Genomic DNA, 26,202 nt, shown 5'->3' on the forward strand with positions numbered 1-26,202 from the left:
GAAAATATTTTTTTATTGTATTAACAAGTTTACTACAATAATGTTTATATTTGTGAAAATAGAAATGACATATTAAAAATCATAGAAAATATTTGGTAAATATGTAATTTTTAACAGGACAAAAATGAAGTAATTGTAATCAGACTACACTATGAAATTCATCCAAAATGCAAGATTACTACTAAAAAAATTCAAGTGTTTCATTTTTTCATTCCTTCGTCACATAGTTTGGTCACAAAATATTTTAAGAGATTTACACTTTTAGATGTTCCCTCTTTGGTGGCCATAGATCTTCATTGGATGCATCCAGGACAAGTTCTGCGTCGTTAGCCTTTATAGGGAACATTGAGGTGTTGCTGTTGTCCCTAAAAGTGCACAACACATTTATACTAAAGAAGAACATAAATTAGGGTCCTTTGAGTTAGGGGCCCAGTTCCGCTTTGTTTCATGGTTGTAAGAGGCTAGAGATTATGAAGAACTCCCTCTCTAGAAACGCATTGCAAGCTAACAAAGAGGAAGCATTTGGGCTCAAAGGGTGAAGAAGAAATTGGACACCAGGCAGTATAATGAGGGGCCAGTTTTATCTTTGCTATGGGGCCCCCCGGATTTCTGTGTATGCCACAAGTGCTGGACAAATCTATGTGATTTGTGAGTGACCATAAGGACAGATCAGAGTTCCCTATATTTACAACGTCAAGAAACTGGAATCAAATGGGTTAACCTGCGCTGCCAGCAGAAGGATGATGAGGAGACAGAAATCCAATGATGCAATCTTGTGAATCCTCACAGTGCATGCACTGCGTTCTGTAAGGATTCTCCGGTGACGGGAGCGACAAACACATAACTGCAAGTGTGTAATTTGCAGACATGCAGTCACATGCCGACTAGACGTACACAGTTACACTCAATGCACTGAGTGAGGCAGGACAAGTTTAGTCGGAATGTGGCCTAAAGCATGGAAATTACATACTTGGAGTCATATGACTGCCCAGTGCCGAAACCAGAGAATCCTCAAAAATCGGACAAGTGCAATCAGATAAAAAATCGGATTGCACTCGGTCCAGTGTTATTCTATAGGGCAGTGCCCTTCTGAGATTGTTTTCTCATGCCAATTCGGCATGCAAAAACAATCACAGCAAGGTGCGAGTGGCTGTGAGAATTGGATTGCACGCGCCCGTACGAGTCTGTGTGCGGTGAAACAGTGCACTACACTTGGATATCACCCGAGTTCAGTGCGATTCCCGCGGATGCCGGCAACAGAGGACATGGAGAAATTACTTTCTCCGTCTCCTCCGCACCTGTGCTGCGATTCTCTCATGCGAGAGGATCGGAGCACTGACAATCGTAGCTCGTAGCAGAACAGGAGCCGAGGGTCATTAGAATATCGCATCCGATGCTATACCCTAGTGTGACCCCGGCCTGAGGATTCATAAGTCTGCAGTCACATAAATTGACTGTAGACTTATACCTCTAGGCCAGACAACCCCGTTTAAGGGATTTTTCTTCTTTTGACCCACAGTAAATTCCCTTAAAGTGTACTGTTAGAGAAAAGTGCAGTAAACACGTCTATACAATCACATTTACCTAGCGGATCCAAGGGTGTCTTGGAAAACGCCGTAAGGTTTGAGAAAGAAAAAACCCAAACAGCCAGAAGGTAAAGGTTTATAGGGTTAAACCTGTATTCTTTCTGTAGGATCACAATTACGTGCTATAAAGGAAGAACACACATATTCCTGCTGAAACCAACATAGAAGGTTGGGTGGTGCCAGACGAAAACCTTCCAGGGACTTCAGAGTGAGAACCTCAAAGTAGATGATGGATTTTACTATGATTTTAAGTCGTCCCTTAATGTGACTTTTATCCATATCTCGGCTATCTTTGACAGTTTAATTTAGAAGGAAAAGAGGAGAGGCGATCATGCTTGGTATCTGCTCAATTCTGATGGGCTTCTGCAGACCTGATATCGGGATCTCTGGGGTGCCCAACGGTCAAACCCCAAGCAATCAGTAATATGTTCCACTTACTATCGATAGAAATAACTTACACACTCGGTAAAACCCTTTTAAGTGTCATCCAGAGTTTTATGAAAAGCTAGGAATGTGTTAAATATTTTACGGTAAGCATAACTGACTTCCACACCGTTCCAGTCTTAGGGTATGTTCACACGTTCCTGATTTCCATCCTTTTTTTTTCAGGACTGTTTTTTTAAAAACTGCAGCTCTTGGCAGAAAACGCAGGTCCTTTTTTTGGTCCTTTTTTTGTCCTTTTTTGATGCGTTTTTTGATGCGTTTTTTGATGCGTTTTTTGATCCTTTTTTTGATCCTTTTTTTTATGCAGAGTCTGTGTGTTTTCTAGGAAGTTTTTTAGGGTTAAAATGGCTGAAAATACCCTAACCCTACCCCTAACCCTAACCCTACCCCTAACCCTAACCCTACCCCTACCCCTAACCCTACCCCTAACCCTAACCCTAACCCTACCCCTAACCCTATTCTAACCTTAGTGGAAAAAAAAAAAATTCTTAATTTTTTTTTATTGTCCCTACCTATAGGGGTGACAAAGGGGGGGGGGTGTCATTTACTATTTTTTTTTATTTTGATCACTGAGATAGATTATATCTCAGTGATCAAAATGCACTTTGGAACGAATCTGCCAGCTGGCAGATTCGGCGGGCGCACTGCGCATGCGCCCGCCATTTTGCAAGATGGCGGCGCCCAGGGAGAAGACGGCCGGACGGACACCGGGACGCCGGGTAAGTATAAGGGGGGGAGATTAGGGCACGGGGGGGCATCGGAGCACTGGGGGGGGCATCGGAGCACGGGGCGGTGGGATTGGAGCACGGGGGGGCGGGATCGGAGCACGGGGGGGCAGCCACACTCCGCCCACGCACTTCCGCCCGCTTCCCCGCACTTCCTGCTGCAGCGGTTCTGCACCACAAACCGCAGTAAAACCCGCAGATATTTTTTTCATCTGTGGGTTTTACTGCGGGTTTGACCTCACAATGGAGGTCAATGGGTGCAGAACCGCTGCGGCTCCGAAAAAAGAAGTGACATGGTACTTCTTTTTTCCCGCAGCTATTCAGCGCGGCTTTTTTTTTTGATTTTCCGCATTGTGGGCACAGCAGTTCCTGTTTTCCATAGGGTACAATGTAATGTACCCTGCATGGAAAACAGCTGCGGACCCGCAGCGGGAAAATCGCGGCAATTCCGCATGAAAAAAAGGATCGTGTGAACATGGCCTTAATGCTTTCGTTATTCCCACCAGTCCTAAGCAATTTTTCATCACATACATTTTTTTGATGTTACAGCTGCAGCCAATCACTGGCAGCATTTGCATGTATGACACATGAACGATGGGGTCAGTGATTGGCAGCACTGGTCACATAAGTGATGGGCAGCACATAATCATGTCGTATTGCTCCTGCAGGGGTTATAGTAAGGTAGCAATTGTTACTTTGTAATTTCAACATATTACCTGGTCTTACTCCATTTTTAAAAACGCCTGGCCAAAAGCTTTGTTTTTTTGGTTAAATGTAGAGTTGAGCAAATTTTTCAAACTTCGGTTCTGATTGTAGTCGACGCCGAATATTGATTTTGCAATATTTGCCGAAAGTCATTGGAGTCAATGGGAGTAGAAATGATCAAATATGCTTGGAACCGATCCTCAAACATAAATTCGACACGATTAGGGTACCAATATGGCAAATTCAGATTTGGCGACCGATTCCGAACATATCCGCTCAACTCTAGTTACTTTTTACATATTGATTCCCTTTACATTACAGTAGTCAAGAGAGCAATACTGAACAATGTACACATTTTGTTACAGTTATATCATTTTTGGCACCATTTTTTATGATTTTTTTCGCCTTATCTTCTTACGCCAAAGGAAATGATGACTTGTTCGATACTCTTGTATAAAGCGGCTGCTTGAAGTGTCTCCATAGGACTAAAACGAGACGTAGAAGAAATACAGCACAGGCCACTGCCAGCAACACCGCTGCAAAAAAAGAAAACGCTGATGAGTATAATAAGACGATAAAACAGTCAGGAGACTCAATTCTAGACAGCGAGGTGCCCAGGAAGCCTTGATCCTAAACAGTTTCCAATATTCTCCTTGCTCGATGACTTGTAAGGAAAATCACATATAGTAAATATACTTTAAGTGATCAGAGTTATCAAATACATTTGTGCCAATATTCTGGGTTATGGACATGTAGAAATGTGACGTTCTAGTGAATAATGTTGTTTAATACAAATATAAAAGGGTTCGATGTTTCAGAGTTGTGCCCAGGGGGAATCATTTATCCAAATCTTCCAGCATTTGTATCACTTAGTTTAGCCCGGCATCTTTTTATTTATTTTTTATTTTTTGCTTATTCCAGATTTATTAAAATCGCTACTTCTGATCTGTCGTGGTCCACCAATGTGATCTCCATGACATGTAAGAATAAACAGCCTGGGGCACTAAAGTTGGTCCTTTAGATTCCATATGCCGCTAAGGTTCGCTCGGGAAAGAGGAAGAAAAGGTGATGAATGAGTTCTCTAGGATGAGTTTTAAGGGTCTTCTTTCTTTCCGTAAACATTGCAACCTCTAATTGCAAAGCCCCTGGACATAACTAAAATGCCAGACACAACTTTCAGATAGACAACGCTGATTTTTATTTTATCGGTGCCAAACATTTAGAAGAAAGTAGTGGGACAACTCCTTCAACCCCTTAGTGACAGAACCAAATTGGTACTTATTAACCCGGACAATTTTTCCAATTCTGACCACTGTCACTTTATGAAGTTATAGCTCTGGAACACTTCAACGGATCCCACTGATTCTGAGATTGTTTTTTTCATGACATATTGCACTTCATGTTAGTGGTAAAATTTCTTCAATATAACTTGCATCTTTTTATGAAAAAATGGAAATTTGGCAAAAATTGTAAAAATTTAGCAATTTTCAAACTTTTAATTTTTTTACCCTTAAGTCAGAGAGTGGTGTCACAGAAAATAGTTAATAATAACACTTTCCACATGTCAGCTTTACAACAGCACAATTTTGGAAACATAATTTTTTTTTGTTAGGACGTTATAAGGGTTAAAAGTTGACCAGCCACTTCTCATTTTTCCAACAAAATTTATAAAACCATTTTTTTAGGGATCACATCACATTTGAAGTGAGTTTGGGGGGGTCAATATAACAGAAAATACCCAAAAGTGACACCATTCTAAAAACTGCACCCCTCAAGGTGCGCAAAACCACATTCAAGAAGTTTATTAACCCTTCAGGTGCTTCACGAGAACTAAAGCAACGTGGAAGGAAAGAAAAAATGAACATGTTACTTTTTTCACCAAAAGTTTATTTTGGAACCAAATTTTTTATTTTCACAAGAGTATCCGGAGAAAATGGACCAAACAATTTGTTGTGCAATTTCCCCTGAGCACGCCGATGCCCCGTAAGTGGGGGAAATCCACTGCTTGGGTGCATGACAGAGCTCAGAAGGGTGGGAGCACCGTTTGACTTTTTGAGCGCAAAATTGGCTAGAATCAATGGTGATCGCAACACTGGGGTCGGTAAAAACCTACCTGAGTCATGTTCTCTGGGGTCTCGACTACCCCTGACATTGGGGGGCGCTATAACCTTATTTCTCAGCGCCGTTAAAAAGCGGCGCTGAGGAATAAGTACCCTTTACTGTCACCATTAAAAGGCATATCTGTGGTCGTTATGGGGTTAATACTGTATATTGTCCCCTTTGTCTTAAAAACAATGCATATAGAATTTGAATAATCGATTGTGTTTTGTGCACCAAATTCATCAAAATCATTGATACGATTCACTTTCATGAATTTAGCACAAAATAAAAAAAAATATCCTTAACCGGTTTTGCGACTTTTTAGTGCAAAAAGTTGCATAATCTTTTAAAGAGGACCTTTCACTAAATGTTTCTTGTTGAACTGGATGCATGATATAATAGTGGCTGTAGAGCAGAATAACACTTTTTATTTTACATTTCCCCAGTCCATCACAGAGATATCACACAGCAAACTAAATAGTTAATAAAACTCAAGTCAAGGTAAGTAATCAGAGAGGTTTCTCTGGAGACATGTATTTCTTCTCCCTGTATGATTCTGACCCATCATAAGTGGACAGCAAGACTTAAGGTACCGTCACACTGAACTATATCGCTAGCGATCCGTGACGTTGCAGCGTCCTGGCTAGCGATATCGTTCAGTTTGACACGCAGCAGCGATCAGGATCCTGCTGTGCCATCGTTGGTTGCTGCAGAAAGTCCAGCACTTTATTTCGTCGCTGGACCTCCTGCAGACATCGCTGAATCGGCGTGTGTGACGCCGATTCAGCGATGTCTTCACTGGTAACCAGGGTAAACATCGGGTTACTAAGCGCAGGGCCGCGCTTAGTAACCCGATGTTTACCCTGGTTACCAGCGTAAAAGTAAAATAAAAAACAAAAACACTTCATACTTACCTTCCGCTGTCTGTCCCCGGCGCTGTGCTTCTCTGCACTGGCTGTGAGCGCCGGCCAGCCGGAAAGCACAGCGGTGACGTCACCGCTCTGCTTTCCGGCCGCTGTGCTCACAGTCAGTGCAGGAAAGCACAGCGCCGGGGACAGACAGTGGAAGGTAAGTATGAAGTGTTTGTTTTTTTTAACTTTTATGCTGGTAACCAGGGTAAACATCGGGTTACTAAGCGCGGCCCTGCGCTTAGTAACCCGATGTTTACCCTGGTTACCGGCATCGTTGGTCGCTGGAGAGCTGTCTGTGTGACAGCTCTCCAGCGACCAAACAGCGACGCTGCAGCGATCGACATCGTTGTCGGTATCGCTGCAGCGTCGCTTAGTGTGACGGTACCTTTAAAGGAAAGAAGAAAATGCTCCCCATAGCTTATAGTAGATTTATCAGTGTTTGAGATGTAGCCCTGATCTCCTGGTCTAATCTCCTGCATGATTAGAAAACACAGAGGACTCTTTTCAGATAAGGTCCCTATTGTGGTGGGGCAGTGCAGCAGAGTTTAGCTGTGTCACATTAAAAACCCTTCAATCAGCTTCCTTTCTTTTGTAGCATGATCACCTCTGCTGTAATTTTCCTCCCCCACACTGCCTGTCCAGAGATGTGCAAGTAATCACACTTATGTCTGTTGTGATCAACTTGTAATCACTCTGCATTGAAGGCAGTGCAGGGTCTACATTACATTACATCTCACACAGGAGTAGTCCAGAACAGGCAAGTTAGTCCTGTGTGAGATGTATTGACACATGGACGTGTGATGCTGGTGAGAGACGACAGGCACGCAAATGAAGACACCGAGTTTCCTTCCCGGCACCAAAAGCCCTGGAGCCTGGAAGACCGGATTAACATAAAAGATTAAAAGAGGATATCTGAATAACGAGACTGCAGATATGAGGCATACAGGTATGATTATTTTAAGTATTCTAGTACCTGTATGCCCATATTAAAAACTTAAGTACATCCAAGGGGGTGACAGATTTCCTTTAAAAGCAAAAAAAAAAACTTAAAAAATGGTGCAAACCTTATAGAGAATATGTCCAGATACTAAAGCCACTAAAATAGCAAATTACTCCAGAAAATTGGAGAAACAACAATGATGAATCGGGGCCACAATGTCTACCTTGCAGGATTTCCTTTAAAGTCGCAAACTTAATGCAAAGGAGAATGCAACATTTACCTATATAAATATTATTTTCAGTAGGGGCAGCTTCAATGAAATGTTTGTCCAAGGCTCCAGATAAGGCCACAATAACCACAGGGTACACGGTCAGTGTGTAGCGGACATACTTGTCAAGTACAAAGTTTTCCAAACAGAACCTAAAAGAAAAAATGGGATTAACATATGGTCGCTCGCTGTATACATGCAAATCTCCGCATGACCTGGTATATAGTATGTGTTTTATAAAAAATGGAAAACATTAAAAGAGCTTGGCAGAATTAGAAAAACATGGCTGCTTCCTTCCAGATACAGTGCCATGTCTGCCCACAGGTTGTACGTGGTATTACAGATCAGCAGAATTTTCTTTCATGAAGCTATGCTGAAAAACCCATGGACGGTTGATGGGCTGCCATGTTTCTGTAATCCTGTATAAATGCTTTAAGTAAATATAATTTATTTATTACAATTGCCACTATCTCTATTATGAATTTTAATAACGTACCACAAAACCACTTCAAACGCCAAGATGGACAGACATACTGTAGTGGAAGTGCTATTAGGAATGCCGCCATTGTAAGTCAAAGCCGCTGCAAAGTTTAGGAGACATGCAATTGTGGTCCAAGTTGCATAGACAGCTATTCCATTCTGAGCCTGTAAAGACACAATGGTGGATTGCTAGAGGAATAGCGGATTTTTAGATTATTATTATTTTTTTTAATTCAGTAAGTTTTCTTAAGGCCGCCACATGTTAAACAGTGGTTAGGTCGATCGTTCTGCCAGCAGCTCTCCCATACACCGCTCTCGTTCGGCCGAGTGCTCCTGTGTTCACTATGAGAGAGAGCCATCGCTTATCCCCATTAGACAATACAATCACACATATCAAATTATTATTCACCCTGACAATAAATTGTCTGGGGCTCTCCCATGCATTGGACTGTCTGCCGAACCCGTTGATATTGGTAGGTTCGGCCAACGTTAGTCTAATTTATATTGGGGGCTTTTCTCTTGGAGACAGCGGTAAGATGCCAGCAGTGATAAGTAGTGATGAGCAAGTGTACTCGTTGCTCGGATTTTCCTGAGTACGCTCGGGTGGTCTCCGAGTATTTGTAACTGCCCAGAGATTAAGTTTTCATCACCTCAGCTGCATGATTTGTGGCTACTAGACAGCTTGAACACGTGTGGGGATTCCCTAGCAACCAGGCAACCCCCACATGTACTCAGGCTGGGTAGTAGCTGTAAATCATTCAGCTGTGGTGATGAAAACTAAATCTCCGAGCAGTTACAAATACTCGGAGACCACCCGAGCGCGCTCAGGAAAACCCGAGCAATGAGTATACTCGCTCATCACTACTGATAAGCTGATTTCATTTGGACTGGATGACTGTCTAATGTATATGGGGTTGAATTAAAGATGCCCTGGGAAAGAATGATCACACAACATTGATTTGATTGTATAGGTCTTTGTGTCCGTTTTACCCATTAGGCAGGAAACAATAGACAGCAATAGGATGCAAATTGGATCAAATCCATGTTCTGTCCATTTATTTCATCGACCATTTGACTTGTAAGGCATTTTCCATTTTTGATACTTTTTTTGTGCGTTTTTTTGCTGCAGTTTTGGCATGCTGATTTGTCTCTTGTATGTGCTGATAAAGTTTAGTGTTGAAAAAAGTCCTATTCCATAGAATCAGGTTTTGCCCCAAAAAAACACAGCAAAACATGATACCTGAGTTTTTGGCGCATTTTTTCACCACCCAGTCATTTTAATGGGTGAAAAACACTGAAAGAAGTGACAGGCTCCATTGTGCAAAAAAAACATGCAAAGCACAAAATGGGCGTGCATGAGATTTCTGAAATCTCATAGACTTTGCTGCTACTGTAAAACGCAGCTGAAAATTTGCATTAAAAACGCATAACAAAAAACGCTGCAAAAGCGCCAATGTGAACGTAGCCTAAAGGTCTCCTTTTACCGCTGTTTAATTTCACTAATGTCTGGTGTTTACTTCCTCCCTCAGCCCTCACAATTTGGGTTGATTCTGGATAGTTTCTTTTCACCTGACCGGGGCCAAGACTTCTAGAGGTCCAATATAAGAGCGTTGGCTATAATAGACCTAGCAGATCAGAGCATATGAGAGTTGACCGGGGAAAAGGCTCCTGCCCAATTTAAGGACTATTGGTAATGTTTGTTATACAGAATATTTATATTGACACCATGGTCCCAATTCATTGTCACAAAATTTTGACGCAACTTGAAGTTGTACATCTTCATGAACCAGGAGCGTCTGACTCTGTCACGACCCATCCTCAAGACCGGCAGGAAAATTGCCAAACTTGAATAATCAGGTCCTATACAGTTAGGGCCAGAAATATTTGGACAGTGACACAATTTTTGTGAGTTGGGCTCTGCATGCCACCACATTGGATTTGAAATGAAACCTCTACAACAGAATTCAAGTGCAGATTGTAACGTTTAATTTGAAGGGTTGAACAAAAATATCTGATAGAAAATGTAGGAATTGTACACATTTCTTTACAAACACTCCACATTTTAGGAGGTCAAAAGTAATTGGACAAATAAACATAACCCAAACAAAATATTTTTATTTTCAATATTTTGTTGCAAATCCTTTGGAGGCAATCACTGCCTTAAGTCTGGAACCCATGGACATCACCAAACGCTGGGTTTCCTCCTTCTTAATGCTTTGCCAGGCCTTTACAGCCGCAGCCTTCAGGTCTTGCTTGTTTGTGGGTCTTTCCGTCTTAAGTCTGGATTTGAGCAAGTGAAATGCATGCTCAATTGGGTTTAGATCTGGAGATTGACTTGGCCATTGCAGAATGTTCCACTTTTTGGCACTCATGAACTCCTAGGTAGCTTTGGCTGTATGCTTGGGGTCATTGTCCATCTGTACTATGAAGCGCCGTCCAATCAACTTTGCAGCATTTGGCTGAATCTGGGCTGAAAATATATCCCGGTACACTTCAGAATTCATCCGGCTACTCTTGTCTGCTCTTATGTCATCAATAAACACAAGTGACCCAGTGCCATTGAAAGCCATGCATGCCCATGCCATCACGTTGCCTCCACCATGTTTTACAGAGGATGTGGTGTGCCTTGGATCATGTGCCGTTCCCTTTCTTCTCCAAACTTTTTTCTTCCCATCATTCTGGTACAGGTTGATCTTTGTCTCATCTGTCCATAGAATACTTTTCCAGAACTGAGCTGGCTTCTTGAGGTGTTTTTCTGCAAATTTAACTCTGGCCTGTCTATTTTTGGTATTGATGAATGGTTTGCATCTAGATGTGAACCCTTTGTATTTACTGTCATGGAGTCTTCTCTTTACTGTTGACTTAGAGACAGATACACCTACTTCACTGAGAGTGTTCTGGACTTCAGTTGATGTTGTGAACGGGTTCTTCTTCACCAAATTAAGTATGCGGCGATCATTCACCACTGTTGTCATCCGTGGACGCCCAGGCCTTTTTGAGTTCCCAAGCTCACCAGTCAATTCCTTTTTTCTCAGAATGTACCCAACTGTTGATTTTGCTACTCCAAGCATGTCTGCTATCTCTCTGATGGATTTTTTCTTTTTTTTCAGCCTCAGGATGTTCTGCTTCACCTCAATTGAGAGTTCCTTTGACCGCATGTTGTCTGCTCACAGCAATAGCTTCCAAATGCAAAACCACACACCTGGAATCCACCCCTGACCTTTTAACTACTTCATTGATTACAGGTTAACGAGGGAGACGCCTTCAGAGTTAATTGCAGCCCTTAGAGTCCATTGTCCAATTACTTTTGGTCCCTTGAAAAAGAGGACGCTATGCATTACAGAGCTATGATTCCTAAACCCTTTCTCCGATTTGGATGTGGAAACTATCATATTGCAGCTGGGAGTGTGCACTTTCAGCCCATATTATATATATAATTGTATTTCTGAACATGTTTTTGTAAACAGCTAAAATAACAAAACTTGTGTCACTGTCCAAATATTTCTGGCCCTAACTGTACCTTAAAGTGAACCTCTCACCAGGTTTGGCCTATATAATATACGGCCACCACCTTTCAGGGCTTAACTACAGTATTCTATAATGCTGTAGATAAGCCCCCGATCCGGCCTGAAAGATAAGAAAAACAATTTATATTATACTCACCTGCAGGGCGGTCCAGTCAGATGGATGTCGCAGGTCCGGGTCCGGCATTTCCCATCTTCTTATGATCGCCACCCTCCTGCTTGCGTCATGGCTCGCCGACATCGCGCTCCTGCGCAGGCGTACTTTGTCTGCCCTGTTGAGGGTAGAGTAAAGTACTGCAGTTTGCAGGCGCCAAGAAAGGTCAGAGAGGCCCAGCGCCTGCGCACTGCAGTTTTTCGCTCTGAGGGCAGATAAGTACGCCTGCGCAGGAGCGCGATGCCGGAGAGCCATGATGCAAGCAGGAGGCGCCGGACCAGGACCTGTGACACCCATTGGACCGGACCGCCCCCTGGGTGAGTATAACAATAGGTTTACTTTAAAGGGAATCTATCACCTACTTTTTCGTATATAAGATGCGACCACCAGCATCAGGGGCTTTTCTACAGCATTCTGTAATGCTGTACATAAGCCCCCGATGTAACCTGAAAGGTAAGAAAAACAACTTAGATTATACTCACCCAGGGGTGGTCCCAGTGCGGTCCGGTCCGATGGGTGTCGCGGTCCGGGTCCGGTGCCTCCAATCTTCATGCGATAACATCCTCATCCTTGCTTCCTGTCACGGCTCCTGCGCAGGCATAGTTTATCTGTTCTGTTGAGGGCAGAGCAAAGTACTGCAGTGCGCAAATGCCGAGAAAGGTCCAAGAAGCCCAGCGCCTGCGCACTGCAGTACTTTACGCTGCCCTAAACAGGCCAGATAAATTAAGCCTGCACAGGAGCCACGACAGGAAGCAAAGGACGTTATCGCATGAAGATGGGAGGGGCCGGACCCGGACCGCACCGCACCGGGACCGCCCCTGGGTGAGTATAATATAACTTGTTTTTCTTATCTTTCAGGTTACATCGGGGGCTTATGTACAGCATTACAGAATGCTGTAGATAAGCCCCTAATGGCGGTGGCCGCAACTTATATACGAAAAAGCAGGTGACAGATTCCCTTTAAGTTACCAACTTCTTAATCTTCTTGTATGTTGCACTGATGATGACAACAACTGTAAGTACATGCCGTGCTGTATGCCGACCGCAACAAAATGCAACATGTTGCATTCGGCGCAAAGCCAAAACGGCACATGCGGAAGCATCCGCATACAGCGTACGTCCCTGCGTACCCAATGTTAAAGATAGGTACACAGGGCACAGCAGAACGCAAGGAGGCGCAGGCAGAGCGTAGGCATGGTTTCAGGGAGGAAGTATGCTGCCATACGCAGCACTCCCGTACGCTAGTGTGAAACCAGCCTTAGGGATGAGCTAACACCTATCTTAGGAGTCTGATACTCCTTACTCCAGCTTGTCCGTATTTTGTTGCACATGCTATAAATTGAGCATAGCACCTGCATGAATGGTGAAAATATGGCGGTATGGTTTTGAATGACATAATATAAGTTTCTTGCACAACTTACAAAGATTCGAATAAGCCACAATTCCACTCGTCTTTGTCTGTGAAACCATTCACCATGAAGATGTAGTGCTCGATGTGAAATAAAGAGCACTATGTGGTTTGTTAAAGCAATGACACCCAGAAATACCAAGGCAGGAATCAAGAGTCTAGGAACAAAAAAAAAAACCACTACTGTAAACATACAGTATGTAGAAAATGAAATAAGCTACCGTAAATAAATTAAATAACTGTGAAATTCAGTGATAATGACTGTGTGCACCTTCATGTGAAGGGTAATTAACAGATGACTGATACATTTCCTAGAATAGTGGAAGTGATACATGGATACTACAGCAAGTTCTTCTACAATGTAGAAACCATACTTACTCTCGGTCCCAGAGGAAAAGCCATCCTACATTGAGAATATTATTCAGAATCCATACAAGGTAGAAAGAGACTGGAAAAACATCTGGTTTCAAATACATCCAACCAAGCTCACTCCTATGGAAGGAACAGGAAATAAACAAAATAAGTGATTTATAGAACAAAAGGATAAAGTTATAGTATATTTATATTCTGTGGAATACTTTATCTTTTAAGTTTAGCTGTTAGTCAGGCCCACCTAGCCTGACTGACAATTCCTCAGTGCTCCTCCTCTTTGCTGCTGCAGAGATATCATACAGCTCAGTACAAGCTGCAGCTGTCAATCACACTGAATACACTTGAGCTCCTGATGTCACGGGTGTGTCAGGGGTGACTGACAGTTATCCTGGATCCGGCTGTAGAAGGGCATTGTGATTAGCTCAAGCACCTTCTTGAGGTGAAAAGAAAAGACTACTGAAAAGACTACTGAGATATCATGCCAGCAATCCTCCAAGAGTCTTCTGAGAAGGAACAAACCGACTGTAAGAACTTCCAACAAGACAAAGACAAGAAAGAGCTAACCTGTTGTGAATTCTGTGGCTGAGTTCACTTCTGTGGTCACAAGTGGTATTGCAGTCTCTGGGCTTCCTCCCTCAGGTGTTTTGGTGAGCTCGTTGGCTGCCTTGCTATTTAGCTCCACCTGAGTCTGTCTTCCTTGCTCCTTGTCAATGTTCCAGTGTTGGATCTGAGCTACTGCATCTTTCCTTGGGCCTGCTGCTCTGCTAGATAAGTGCTTCTAGTTTGTTTTCTGTTTTTTCTGTCCAGCTTGCTATTAACTTTTGCTGGAAGCTCTGAGAAGCAAAGGGGTGCACCGCCGTGCTGTTAGTTCGGCACGGTGGGTCTTTTTGCCCCTTTGCGTGGTTTTCGTTTTAGGGTTTTTTGTAGACTGCATAGTTCTCTTTGCTATCCTCGCTCTGTCTAGAATATCGGGCCTCACTTTGCTGAATCTATTTCATTCCTACGTTTGTCTTTTCATCTTGCTAACAGTCATTATATGTGGGGGGTTGCCATGGCTACAAACCCATAATCCAGTATTGGATTGGAACTCTATGTCGGTAACCAGCTGGGGTTGTCAGGGAGTACATGGTGATGTTCCATTTTTGTCTATTTCGTCATCCATTCCTTCTGACATCCCAGAGTTCTTGTCGGACTTTCAGGATGTATTTGAAGAGTCCAAGTCTGATGCCCTACCTCCGCATAGGAATTGTGATTGTGCTATCGATTTGATTCCTGGTAGTAAATTCCCTAAGGGTCGTTTATTTAATTTGTCCGTACCTGAACACACCGCTATGCGCAGTTATGTGAAGGAGTCCCTGGAGAAGGGACATATTCGCCCATCGTCGTCACCATTGGGAGCAGGGTTCTTTTTTGTAGCCAAGAAGGATGGTTCGCTAAGACCGTGTATTGATTACCGCCTTCTTAATAAGATCACTGTTAAGTTTCAGTATCCCTTGCCATTGATTTCTGACTTGTTTGCTCGGATTAAGGGGGCTAGTTGGTTCACCAAGATAGATCTTCGTGGTGCGTATAATCTGGTGAGAATCAGGCAAGGAGATGAATGGAAAACGGCATTTAATACGCCCGAGGGTCATTTCGAGTATCTGGTGATGCCGTTTGGACTTGCCAATGCTCCATCTGTTTTTCAGTCTTTTATGCATGACATTTTCCGTGAGTATCTGGATAAATTCTTGATTGTTTACTTGGATGACATTTTGATCTTCTCTGATGATTGGGAGTCTCATGTGAAGCAAGTCAGAATGGTTTTCCAGGTACTGCGTGCTAATTCCTTGTTCGTGAAGGGATCAAAGTGTCTCTTCGGTGTGCAGAAAGTTTCATTTTTGGGGTTCATCTTTTCCCCTTCTACTATCGAGATGGATCCGGTTAAGGTTCAGGCCATCCAGGATTGGACTCAGCCGACATCTCTAAAAAGTCTGCAGAAATTCCTGGGCTTTGCTAATTTTTATCGTCGCTTCATCTGTAATTTTTCTAGCATTGCCAGACCATTGACCGATTTGACCAAGAAGGGTGCTGATTTGGTTAATTGGTCTTCTGCTGCCGTGGAAGCTTTTCAGGAGTTGAAGCGTCGTTTTTGCTGTGCCCCTGTGTTGTGTCAACCTGATGTTTCTCTTCCGTTCCAGGTCGAGGTTGATGCTTCTGAGATTGGTGCAGGGGCGGTTTTGTCACAGAGAGGTTCTGGTTGCTCAGTGTTCAAACCATGTGCTTTCTTTTCCAGGAAATTTTCTGCTGCTGAGCGTAATTATGATGTGGGCAACCGAGAGTTGCTGGCCATGAAGTGGGCATTCGAGGAGTGGCGTCATTGGCTTGAGGGTGCTAAGCATCGCGTGGTGGTTTTGACTGATCATAAGAACCTTACTTATCTTGAGTCTGCCAAGCGCTTGAATCCTAGACAGGCCCGTTGGTCGTTATTTTTTGCTCGTTTTGATTTTGTGGTTTCATACCTTCCGGGCTCTAAAAATGTGAAGGCGGATGCTCTGTCTAGGAGTTTTGTGCCCGACTCTCCGGGGTTATCTGAGCCGGCGAGTATCCTCAAGGAAGGAGTCATTGTGTCTGCCATCTCCCCTGATTTGCGGAGAGTGTTGCAGAAATTTCAGGCTAATAAACCTGATCGTTGTCCGGCCGAGAAACTGTTCGTCCCTGATAGGTGGACTAGTAAAGTTATCTCTGAACTTCATTGTTCGGTGCTGGCCGGTCATCCAGGAATCTTTGGTACCAGGGAGTTGGTTGCTAGATCCTTCTGGTGGCCATCTCTGTCACGGGATGTGCGTGCTTTTGTGCAGTCCTGTGGAATTTGTGCTAGGGCTAAGCCCTGCTGTTCACGTGCCAGTGGGTTGCTTTTGCCCTTGCCGGTCCCGAAGAGGCCTTGGACACATATTTCGATGGATTTCATTTCTGACCTTCCCGTTTCTCAAAAAATGTCGGTCATTTGGGTGGTCTGTGATCGCTTTTCTAAAATGGTCCATCTGGTGCCCTTGGTTAAATTGCCTTCCTCCTCTGATTTGGTGCCTTTGTTCTTCCAGCATGTGGTTCGTTTACATGGCATTCCTGAGAATATTGTTTCTGACAGAGGTTCCCAGTTTGTCTCGAGGTTCTGGCGAGCCTTTTGTGGTAGGATGGGCATTGACCTATCTTTCTCCTCGGCCTTCCATCCTCAGACTAATGGCCAGACCGAACGAACCAATCAGACCTTGGAAACATATCTGAGATGTTTTGTTTCCGCTGACCAGGATGATTGGGTGTCATTTTTGCCGTTGGCTGAGTTCGCCCTTAATAATCGGGCCAGCTCGGCTACCTTGGTCTCTCCATTTTTCTGCAATTCTGGGTTCCATCCTCGTTTCTCTTCAGGACAGGTTGAGTCTTCGGACTGTCCTGGTGTGGATTCTGTGGTGGACAGGTTGCAGCAGATCTGGACTCAGGTGGTGGACAATTTGACCTTGTCCCAGGAGAAGGCTCAGCTTTTCGCTAATCGCAGACGCCGTGTGGGACCCCGACTTCGTGTTGGGGATCTGGTTTGGTTATCTTCTCGTCATATTCCTATGAAGGTTTCCTCTCCTAAATTTAAACCTCGTTTTATTGGTCCGTATAGGATTTCTGAGATTCTCAATCCGGTGTCTTTTCGTCTGACCCTCCCAGACTCCTTTTCCATACATAATGTATTCCATAGGTCGTTGTTGAGGAGATACGTGGCACCTATGGTTCCATCTGTGGAGCCTCCTGCCCCTGTTTTGGTGGAGGGGGAATTGGAGTATATTGTGGAGAAGATTTTGGATTCTCGTGTCTCTAGACGGAAACTCCAGTATCTGGTCAAATGGAAGGGTTATGCTCAGGAAGATAATTCCTGGGTTTTTGCCTCTGATGTCCATGCCCCAGATCTTGTTCGTGCCTTTCATGTGGCTCATCCTGGTCGGCCTGGGGGTTCTGGTGAGGGTTCGGTGACCCCTCCTCAAGGGGGGGGGGTACTGTTGTGAATTCTGTGGCTGAGTTCACTTCTGTGGTCACAAGTGGTATTGCAGTCTCTGTGCTTCCTCCCTCAGGTGTTTTGGTGAGCTCGTTGGCTGCCTTGCTATTTAGCTCCACCTGAGTCTGTCTTCCTTGCTCCTTGTCAATGTTCCAGTGTTGGATCTGAGCTACTGCATCTTTCCTTGGGCCTGCTGCTCTGCTAGATAAGTGCTTCTAGTTTGTTTTCTGTTTTTTCTGTCCAGCTTGCTATTAACTTTTGCTGGAAGCTCTGAGAAGCAAAGGGGTGCAGCGCCGTGCTGTTAGTTCGGCACGGTGGGTCTTTTTGCCCCTTTGCGTGGTTTTCGTTTTAGGGTTTTTTGTAGACTGCATAGTTCTCTTTGCTATCCTCGCTCTGTCTAGAATATCGGGCCTCACTTTGCTGAATCTATTTCATTCCTACGTTTGTCTTTTCATCTTGCTAACAGTCATTATATGTGGGGGGCTGCCTATTCCTTTGGGGTATTTCTCTGAGGTAAGTCAGGCTTGTATTTCTATCTTCAGGCTAGTCAGCTCCTCAGGCAGTGCCGAGTTGCATAGGTAGTTATAGGCGCAATCCACTGCTGCTTATAGTTGTGTGAGGATAGATCAGGTACTGCAGTCTACAGAGATTCCACGTCTCAGAGCTTGTCCTATTGTTTTTGGTTATTGCCAGATCTCTGTATGTGCGCTGATTACTGCACGCTGTGTTGCCTGATTGCCAGCCATAACACTAACCCCAGCAACATGCTTCAGACACGGAATGAATATAAACCTTCAGCAAAGGTGTCTAATTAGCAGAAGACGGTGGAGATAACTGTTGGGTCCTAAAGGGAGAGGGATATCGCTCCACATCACAGATACATGTGATGTGGAGCGATATCACTCTCCCTTTAGGACCCAACAGTTATCTCCACCGTCTTCTGCTAATTAGACACCTTTGCTGAAGGTTTATATTCATTCCGTGTCTGAAGCATGTTGCTGGGGTTAGCTCTTTCTTGTCTTTGTCTTGTTGGAAGTTCTTACAGTCGGTTTGTTCCTTCTCAGAAGACTCTTGGAGGATTGCTGGCATGATATCTCAGTAGTCTTTTCAAGCTACATGTTCTCCATGTTCACCTTTGTCTTTAGCTGTAGTGGGGACTGACTAGTGCACACCCCGTCATTTCCCTAACTAGGGCCTATCACTAGGGTCAGGCAGGGATTACGTTCCTGCTCGGTGATAGGTTCAGGACCTATATAGCGTTGTTTAAGGCTGCCTAGGGATCTCCACTGCCCACTTCCCTAGTGTTTAGGCTCCCCCTTCCCTCTTGCCTTTGTTGTGCACTTACACCTTCCTCACCCAGCGTGAAACCTGAGCTCTCTCGCATGCAAATCTCATAAAATGTGCATTGCAATAAAAGAATTATACAGCCATTCTGACATTGATTTTTTTTAATCAAGTACCGTAAGTACTAATGGATCTATTAACTAATATATGCAATATGTATTGTGAAATCTGGTGACAGTTCCTCTTTAACAGCCAATTTTTGCACTTTCATTTTTCCTCCCTTTTATCTAAGATACATAACATTTTTACTTTTGCATCTACATAACTGTGTCTGTTCTTGTTGTTTGTTGGACAAGTTGAAGTTGTGAATGACACCATTCATTTTAACACATAGTGCACTGAAAATTGCGGGGAAAAAAATCCAAGTGCAGTGAAACGGTGAAAAAAAAAATGCAAATCTGCAATTGTGGTTTGAGGTTTAGATTTTTCCAGTGATTATTTTGTGTTTAGAATGATTTGCCAACATGATTCTCTTGGTTAGTACATTTGTGTTGATACTAAATTTGTATAGTTTTAAAAAAAATGTAATAGTTATTTTTTTTATAAATTTGTGAAAAAAAAATTGATTTGTGTCGCCATTTTCTAAAAACTATTTTTTTTATGTAGATTATGGTGTGTGACGGCTTAGTTTTGGTGGGAAATCTAGAGTTTTCATTGATTCCAATATTGGTGCAAATATGATGTCTTGTTTGCTTTTTATTGTATATTGGTGAGCGAGGTGCAGCAACCAAAATACGGAAAACCTGGAGTTTGTTATTTCTCTACAGTTTATGGAATAAATAATTTATATATTGATAGGTTGGGGTTTGCTGTTGTGGTGATACCAAACATGTCTATTTTTTTATTCTTTACATGTATTTGTTTTTTGTATTGGGAAAAGAGGTGTGATTATTTAGATTGTTACACTCCTTTACTTATTTCATGTCCCGCTAGTGGACTTAAACCTGCGAGCTTGTTCTAACTGCTTCACTTTTATGAGCAGTCAGAGAGATGGATGGGACGCGTTGCTCACATATCCTACCCCGGGGCGTGGTATGGCAGATAAAAAGGAGACCAGTTGTTTCATTCATTGTCTTTGTGGAGGTGTGCAGACCTCCAGTGCTGTTTGTCTTTGCTAAGGACTGAAGAGCTGGATACTAACCCAAGCGAGCGAACCCGCTCTTCTGTATGGACTATTTACTTTATGTTTTCACTTTGTGCCTAAACAGGTTTTTTTGTTTGGTTATCCTGAGCTGTTTATGGACTTTTAATAAACCAGCCCGCATGTTTTCTGATAGGCTACGTTCAGACTAGCGTTGTGCGCCGCTGCGTCGGCGACGCAACGCACAACGCACGCAAAAACGCGGCAAAACGCACGCAAAAACGCTGCGTTTTGCGACGCGTGCGTCGTTTTTTGCCGAAAATCGGACGCAAGAAAAATGCAACTTGTTGCGTTTTCTTGGTCCGACGCTTGCGGCAAAAAAGACGCATGCGTCGCAAAACGCAACAAACAAAAACGCATGCGTCCCCCATGTTAAACATAGGGGCGCATGACGCGTGCGTCGCCGCTGCATCGCCCGACGCACACTAGCACAACGCTAGTCTGAACGTAGCCATAACGCTTCCCATGCCAGTCTCAAGAGTAGAAATCTCTCAGCGCTAAAAAAACAGCAAGTATCCACTATGTATAGTGCAGGTTCAGCTCCTGTGCCTGCTCCATACATGCACACCTGCTATAGTCTGTACATGTACAGGGGCAGCATGCTACAGCTACCAGGTATGTTGAATAAATACACCGAAAATATAGTCCTCTACCTCCATCGCCCCTCTGGATAGTGACTGACAGTTTCTATGTATGCAAGTAAACATAGCAGCAATAGGTCTCAGCAGCTGACGCTCTTTTCTCAGCTGTGTCCGGCTTATTCCTTAATGCTCATAATATATAGTATGTAGCTGTAGTATGCAGCCTTTACATAAGGGAGAATATTATAATCAATAATATGATCCTTACAATATCATTGTGTAACAACATCAACTATAATCCAAAAACACAAAATCCTAAATTGCCATAGCACGCAAAAAGGAAAAAACACAATGTCTAACAAATTTTTATTTTTAAAATTAATATTTATTAATAATTCACATAATAAATTTAAATATGTAATACTAAAGTGAAAAACCTTCCAATGTATAGGAGCGGATAGATACACTTAACATCACATAACCCTAAATGTGTGATCATCATCCCAAAATTAGCCCATACATAAACGGCTGTATAACGAACAAATCCATATCTAGCTACCCAAAAGGAAGCAATTATAAATGGAAATCCAGTGGAATTACAAGTACCAAGGTGAGAAGGCACAATAAATCATTACCATCAGCTGGTACACATACTGCCTACCGCCACTCACTAAGAATGTACCCACAATACAACTCTGGAAAATATAAAAGCCGAAAAAAATATATAAAAGCCGAAAAAAAATGGGCAGATAGATGGTAACTTACACAGGGAATGGTGTCCGTGTATCCGCTCCTTTACCCCGATGCGCGTTTCGTAACACTTCCTCAGGGGGCGTGAGGAAGTGTTACGAAACGCGCGTCGGGGTAAAGGAGCGGATACACGGACACCATTCCCTGTGTAAGTTACCATTTATCTGCCCATTTTTTTCGGCTTTTATATTTTCCAGAGTTGTATTGTGGGTACATTCTTAGCGAGTGGCGGTAGTCAGTATGTGTACCAGCTGATGGTAATGATTTATTGTGCCTTCTCACCTTGGTACTTGTAATTCCACTGGATTTCCATTTATAATTGCTTCCTTTTGGGTAGCTAGATATGGATTTGTTCGTTATACAGCCGTTTATGTATGGGCTAATTTTTGGATGATGATCACACATTTAGGGTTATGTGATGTTAAGTGTATCTATCCGCTCCTATACATTGGAAGGTTTTTCACTTTAGTATTACATATTTAAATTTATTATGTGAATTATTAATAAATATTAATTTTAAAAATAAAAATTTGTTAGACATTGTGTTTTTTCCTTGTTGCGTGCTATGGCAATTTAGGATTTTGTGTTTTTGGATTATAAGGGAGAATATTAGGCTGAGAGATCCGCTTCAGCTTTGCAGGTGTATTGGTAAAACAAGAGTTTTGGCCGCTATTAACAGTTTAATCAGCCCAGTATGTTCTGTTGGGGAAGATTCGGGAGGCCCCTATACATATAAGACAGGTGTCTAGTCTGGACTTTGATTTGCATTTAGTTTTCTTTAGGCCTCATTCAGGAGTCCATTCTCCAGGAGCGGGTTTTGTGTTTTTCATGGGTAGAACACTTCCCCAATATAATAGATAAAGCTGTTCACATGTCTGTTTTTGATCAAAATTACCCAAACAAGTCTATGGATCCGTGAAATATCATTAACAGCACAAGGATGGCATCTCCTGTCAGTTTTTAACATTGCAATTTGTGGGAGAAGTTTTGAGATTTGCATATTTTACATTTTCATATCAGAAAATCAGTGATGAAACTATCGATAAAAACTGACTCACTAGACCAAAAAGGGGATGAAATGCAGACTGTTTTTTGCATACAGGAAAAATCAGTTACACCTGAATGTAAGAGCGCCATACACATTAAACAAATGTTATCCGCACAGGACGATATCGACGGCTTTGGCAGACACTCTAATGTATATGATGGTGTCGTCCAATTGATTGTTGGGGAGGTGCTGATTTGGTATTTCAGACTGCTGTTTACTTTGTTCTCCCGGAGATAGGCTGCCGGCAGACATGTCAGTCGACAACTTTCTCAAAGAGAACAAACACAGCAGTTGTCGACCAAGCGAGCACTGCGGTGTACAGTATGGGAGAAACGGCCGAGATGGCTGCCGGCTGAACAATAGACCAAAGCATCGTTTGGCCGACAGTCATCTAATGTGTATGGGGGATTTTAGAGTATTTTAGGGCAGCCTTCAAGGGGATAACATGATAGAAAGCATTGTGCAGTGACCTTCATACTGACTTATTTATTCCTACCTTCTGCAAATTCCAGAAAGGATATAACCGAGCCACAGGAACTGCCAAGCATAGATCACATTCCAGATCATAAATGTCCATCCCGAGGGTGTGAAATCAGTTTTGAATTTATCCGAGATATTTCCTACTCTCTGTAAGAATATATCTGTGGGAACAAATATGATTCTCGTCAGGGTAATTTCTGTATTTTTTAATTATACCTAATATAAGTAATTATTCTATGTATTGACAGTTAATGGCCCATGCTAATAAAAAGCATCTTGTACATTACAATAACCCTAGTTACAGGCGAAATCCAGCCCCCTGGCTGCACAGCAGAACTGTCTAGATCTCCTATGACTCCGCAGCTCCTGCTCTTTCCCTTTAGCAATCACTAAAACCTCTGTGTATGGAGGAGGAAGCGCTGGTGCTTCATAATACTGTGTACACAGCACTTCATTAACGCTGGAGAAGGCAATAGATGTCTGTGCCTTCTCTATGGCTACTCGGACTGTCTCTGACACCCAGATCTCTGCTTTCATTACTGAATGATCACTTGTGGCTACGCTCCTATGCAGTGATATTTTTGAACGTCACTGCAGAGTAGGAGCGGGACCACCCGGATGTTTAAAATCTATGAGCGGTCCGGAAAAGGTTAAGAATAGGCAGCCAAAGATTGACGATTTTACTCAATAACCCTAATTACAAAGAAAAAATGAAAAGGATCTCTAATGTCAGGGTAAAGAACTGGACTTTCTAGCAAATGTAAGATAGTTCCAGATTGTTGGATCCCGTCATGCAGAACGGGATCCCCAAACCGCCTGCGGCCTCTCCTGAATCGATAGAGAGAAATCGTGAGTGTTATTGCGAGATCTCACACTGTGAATTATACATTATTCTGCTACATCCTTTACTAAGCAGTTACCGGACCACTGATGATGTTTCTTACCAGTAACTGCTTAGTGAAGGATGTAGCAGAGCTTTAATTCAAAGGGTTGTGGGATCCTGCTGTTCAGTCCGAGAACCCACAATCTGGAAGTCCAGACCCAACTCAACCAGAAAGTCAAATGGGGAACATCTAAACCCAATTATCAGGATATTTGAGGGTTCCAGTGGTGGGATAGATGAGAACTGTCCAAACTGGGACACCCCATCTAAAGGGTTTGCACTAACTTATAGGATGGCCACCTTTAATTCTTAGCAATGGAGAGCCAGCTTTCTTCCTCTTGGAGAAAGAGTGAATTTGCAATTCTAAGGTTCTATGTGGTATTTAATAAATATGGTAACCATAGCGTATGTTCAATAGTGCATTTTCATGACATTTCAGGCACTTTCTCTTTTATCTTTTTTGCAGAATATTTTGCCATTTTACCAAAATAGGTGGCAAAAAATGACTCGCTATCAGTAGAGAAAAGTGGAAAATGTTTTGTTCGTCTATGGTGGTGAAAAGGCAGATCTGGTGTAATAGACAAGGATTGTAGGGTTATGTATTATTGCTACAGTGTAACTATTATCACATTTCTTTATAAAGATTATTATTATTATTATTACCTTTCATTAATCCAGAGCCAGCTCCAGCATTAAACGCCACAGTAACGATGTACACAGCGACAGTGAGGAAGATCAGGATTATCTTGAATACGCTGTGCTCGTACATTTTTAAACCTAAAGAAATCATTAGAGATGGGATGTTTGCTGATCACAATCAGTTTCCTGCTAGACAAGAGATAACTGTGAGCCAGGGCCGGACTGGCCATCTGGCAATTCTGGCAAATGCCAGAAGGGCCTGTCTGGTCGTGTACCGCCTGTCTGCTACGTTGTTAACAGAATCAGTGTTCTGAAGACACCCATACTGTTAAGAGTTGTGACGGAGCACAGAGTCGCTGACTCCGTCACTTACCCCAGCAGGCTACGGGAATGATTAGAAATATTGGTCATGTAGTAAATCTCCATCCAGGGTAATAATAGTAATATATTCCATCTGGTTCATGGGGACGGGGACAACATGGGCCTGTATGATACAAATGCCAGGGCTGAATTTCAGCCCCAGTCCGTACCTGCTATGAGCTGAAGGCTATCTCCCCCAGACTCCATCCTCAGCATACCTATGGGTCAGCTGTATGGGCAGGTTATGTCTATGGCCGCTTGACACCTTTACTATGTTTCTCGAACAATTAAATTAAAATACAACATGTCACCTTCATGCTCTGCCAATAACCATAGACTTAAGGCCCATTCACACGGACTAACAAGTGGCACCAATCAGTAAATATTCGGCATGGTGGTTCAGTGATTAACACTATACGGTGGCTCAGTGGTTAGCATTGTTGCCTTGCAGCACCAGGATCCTGGGTTTAAATCCCACCAAGGACAACATCTGCAAGGAGTTTGCATGTTCTCCCCGTGTTTGCGTGTTTTTTTTTCCAGGTTCTTTGGTTTCCTCCCACACTCCAATGACATACTGATAGGGAATTTAGACTGTGAGCCCCAATGAGGACAGTGATGATGATGTCTGTAAAGTGCTGTAGGAGCAAGGAATAATAAATATTTACCCATCATGAGTAGCTTAATAGCAAACCTCGATAAATGATGTGCAGAGAACAGTAATAGTGATGGACTATGTGAAAGAAGTATGTTACAACAATTTACTAGTGAACATACGTATCCCCCATCCCATCTGCAACTGATTATTTTCTACTTACTGCTGCCATAATTCAGAGATATTGTGGAAGAAATCATGAAGTTCTGCAGTATGGGATATCTGCCCTGTATATCTACATTAGTAGATACTCAGCTGCTTGCACATTTAGCCTGCACACACACATTATCAGCCCCATACTCACCGGTCTGCTCCGCTTATCCACAATGTACAGAAAATGGGAAACTTCACGTTATTTAGTAACATAAAACTTACACAATAGCAGGAAAGGGTACAGGGGCCCGAACCGAGGGAGGACGGAGAAGTGAGTCACAGTCCTGGCCAGTGATTGGGTGGAAAGTGATGAATGGAGAGGCTTATGCAACTCTCCATGGGACATGTTATACAACCGAGGTAGCGTGCATGTCTGTATTAGATCTATTAGATCTACACGGATGCAATGCTGTAGAGGCACCAGGGAGGGGCACACAAATTGCTTCCCTCTCCATGATATTGTATTAGGCTACGTTCCCACGATTCGGAAGTAGCAGCGCTTTGGACGCAGAGTATTTCGCTGCCTTCTATTGAAC

The 26,202-nt window shown here is 43.0% G+C and overlaps 1 protein-coding gene across 1 annotated transcript; it reads right to left on the minus strand.

Annotated features, from left to right (window-relative positions):
- On the minus strand, window positions 1-25,838 carry LOC138681304 (uncharacterized). Its single transcript, XM_069768706.1, has 8 exons — window positions 25,818-25,838; window positions 24,526-24,639; window positions 22,996-23,140; window positions 13,624-13,737; window positions 13,259-13,403; window positions 8,176-8,324; window positions 7,692-7,831; window positions 1-3,996 (listed from the first exon to the last, which is right to left on the minus strand). The coding sequence occupies exons 2-8, from the start codon at window positions 24,629-24,631 to the stop codon at window positions 3,875-3,877; spliced, it is 921 nt and encodes a 306-aa protein (XP_069624807.1). The 5' UTR covers window positions 24,632-24,639; window positions 25,818-25,838; the 3' UTR covers window positions 1-3,874.
- Window positions 25,839-26,202: the final 364 nt, after the last annotated feature.

This window comes from Ranitomeya imitator, chromosome 5 (genome assembly GCF_032444005.1).
Source record: "Ranitomeya imitator isolate aRanImi1 chromosome 5, aRanImi1.pri, whole genome shotgun sequence".
Taxonomy (NCBI): Eukaryota; Metazoa; Chordata; class Amphibia; order Anura; family Dendrobatidae; genus Ranitomeya; species Ranitomeya imitator.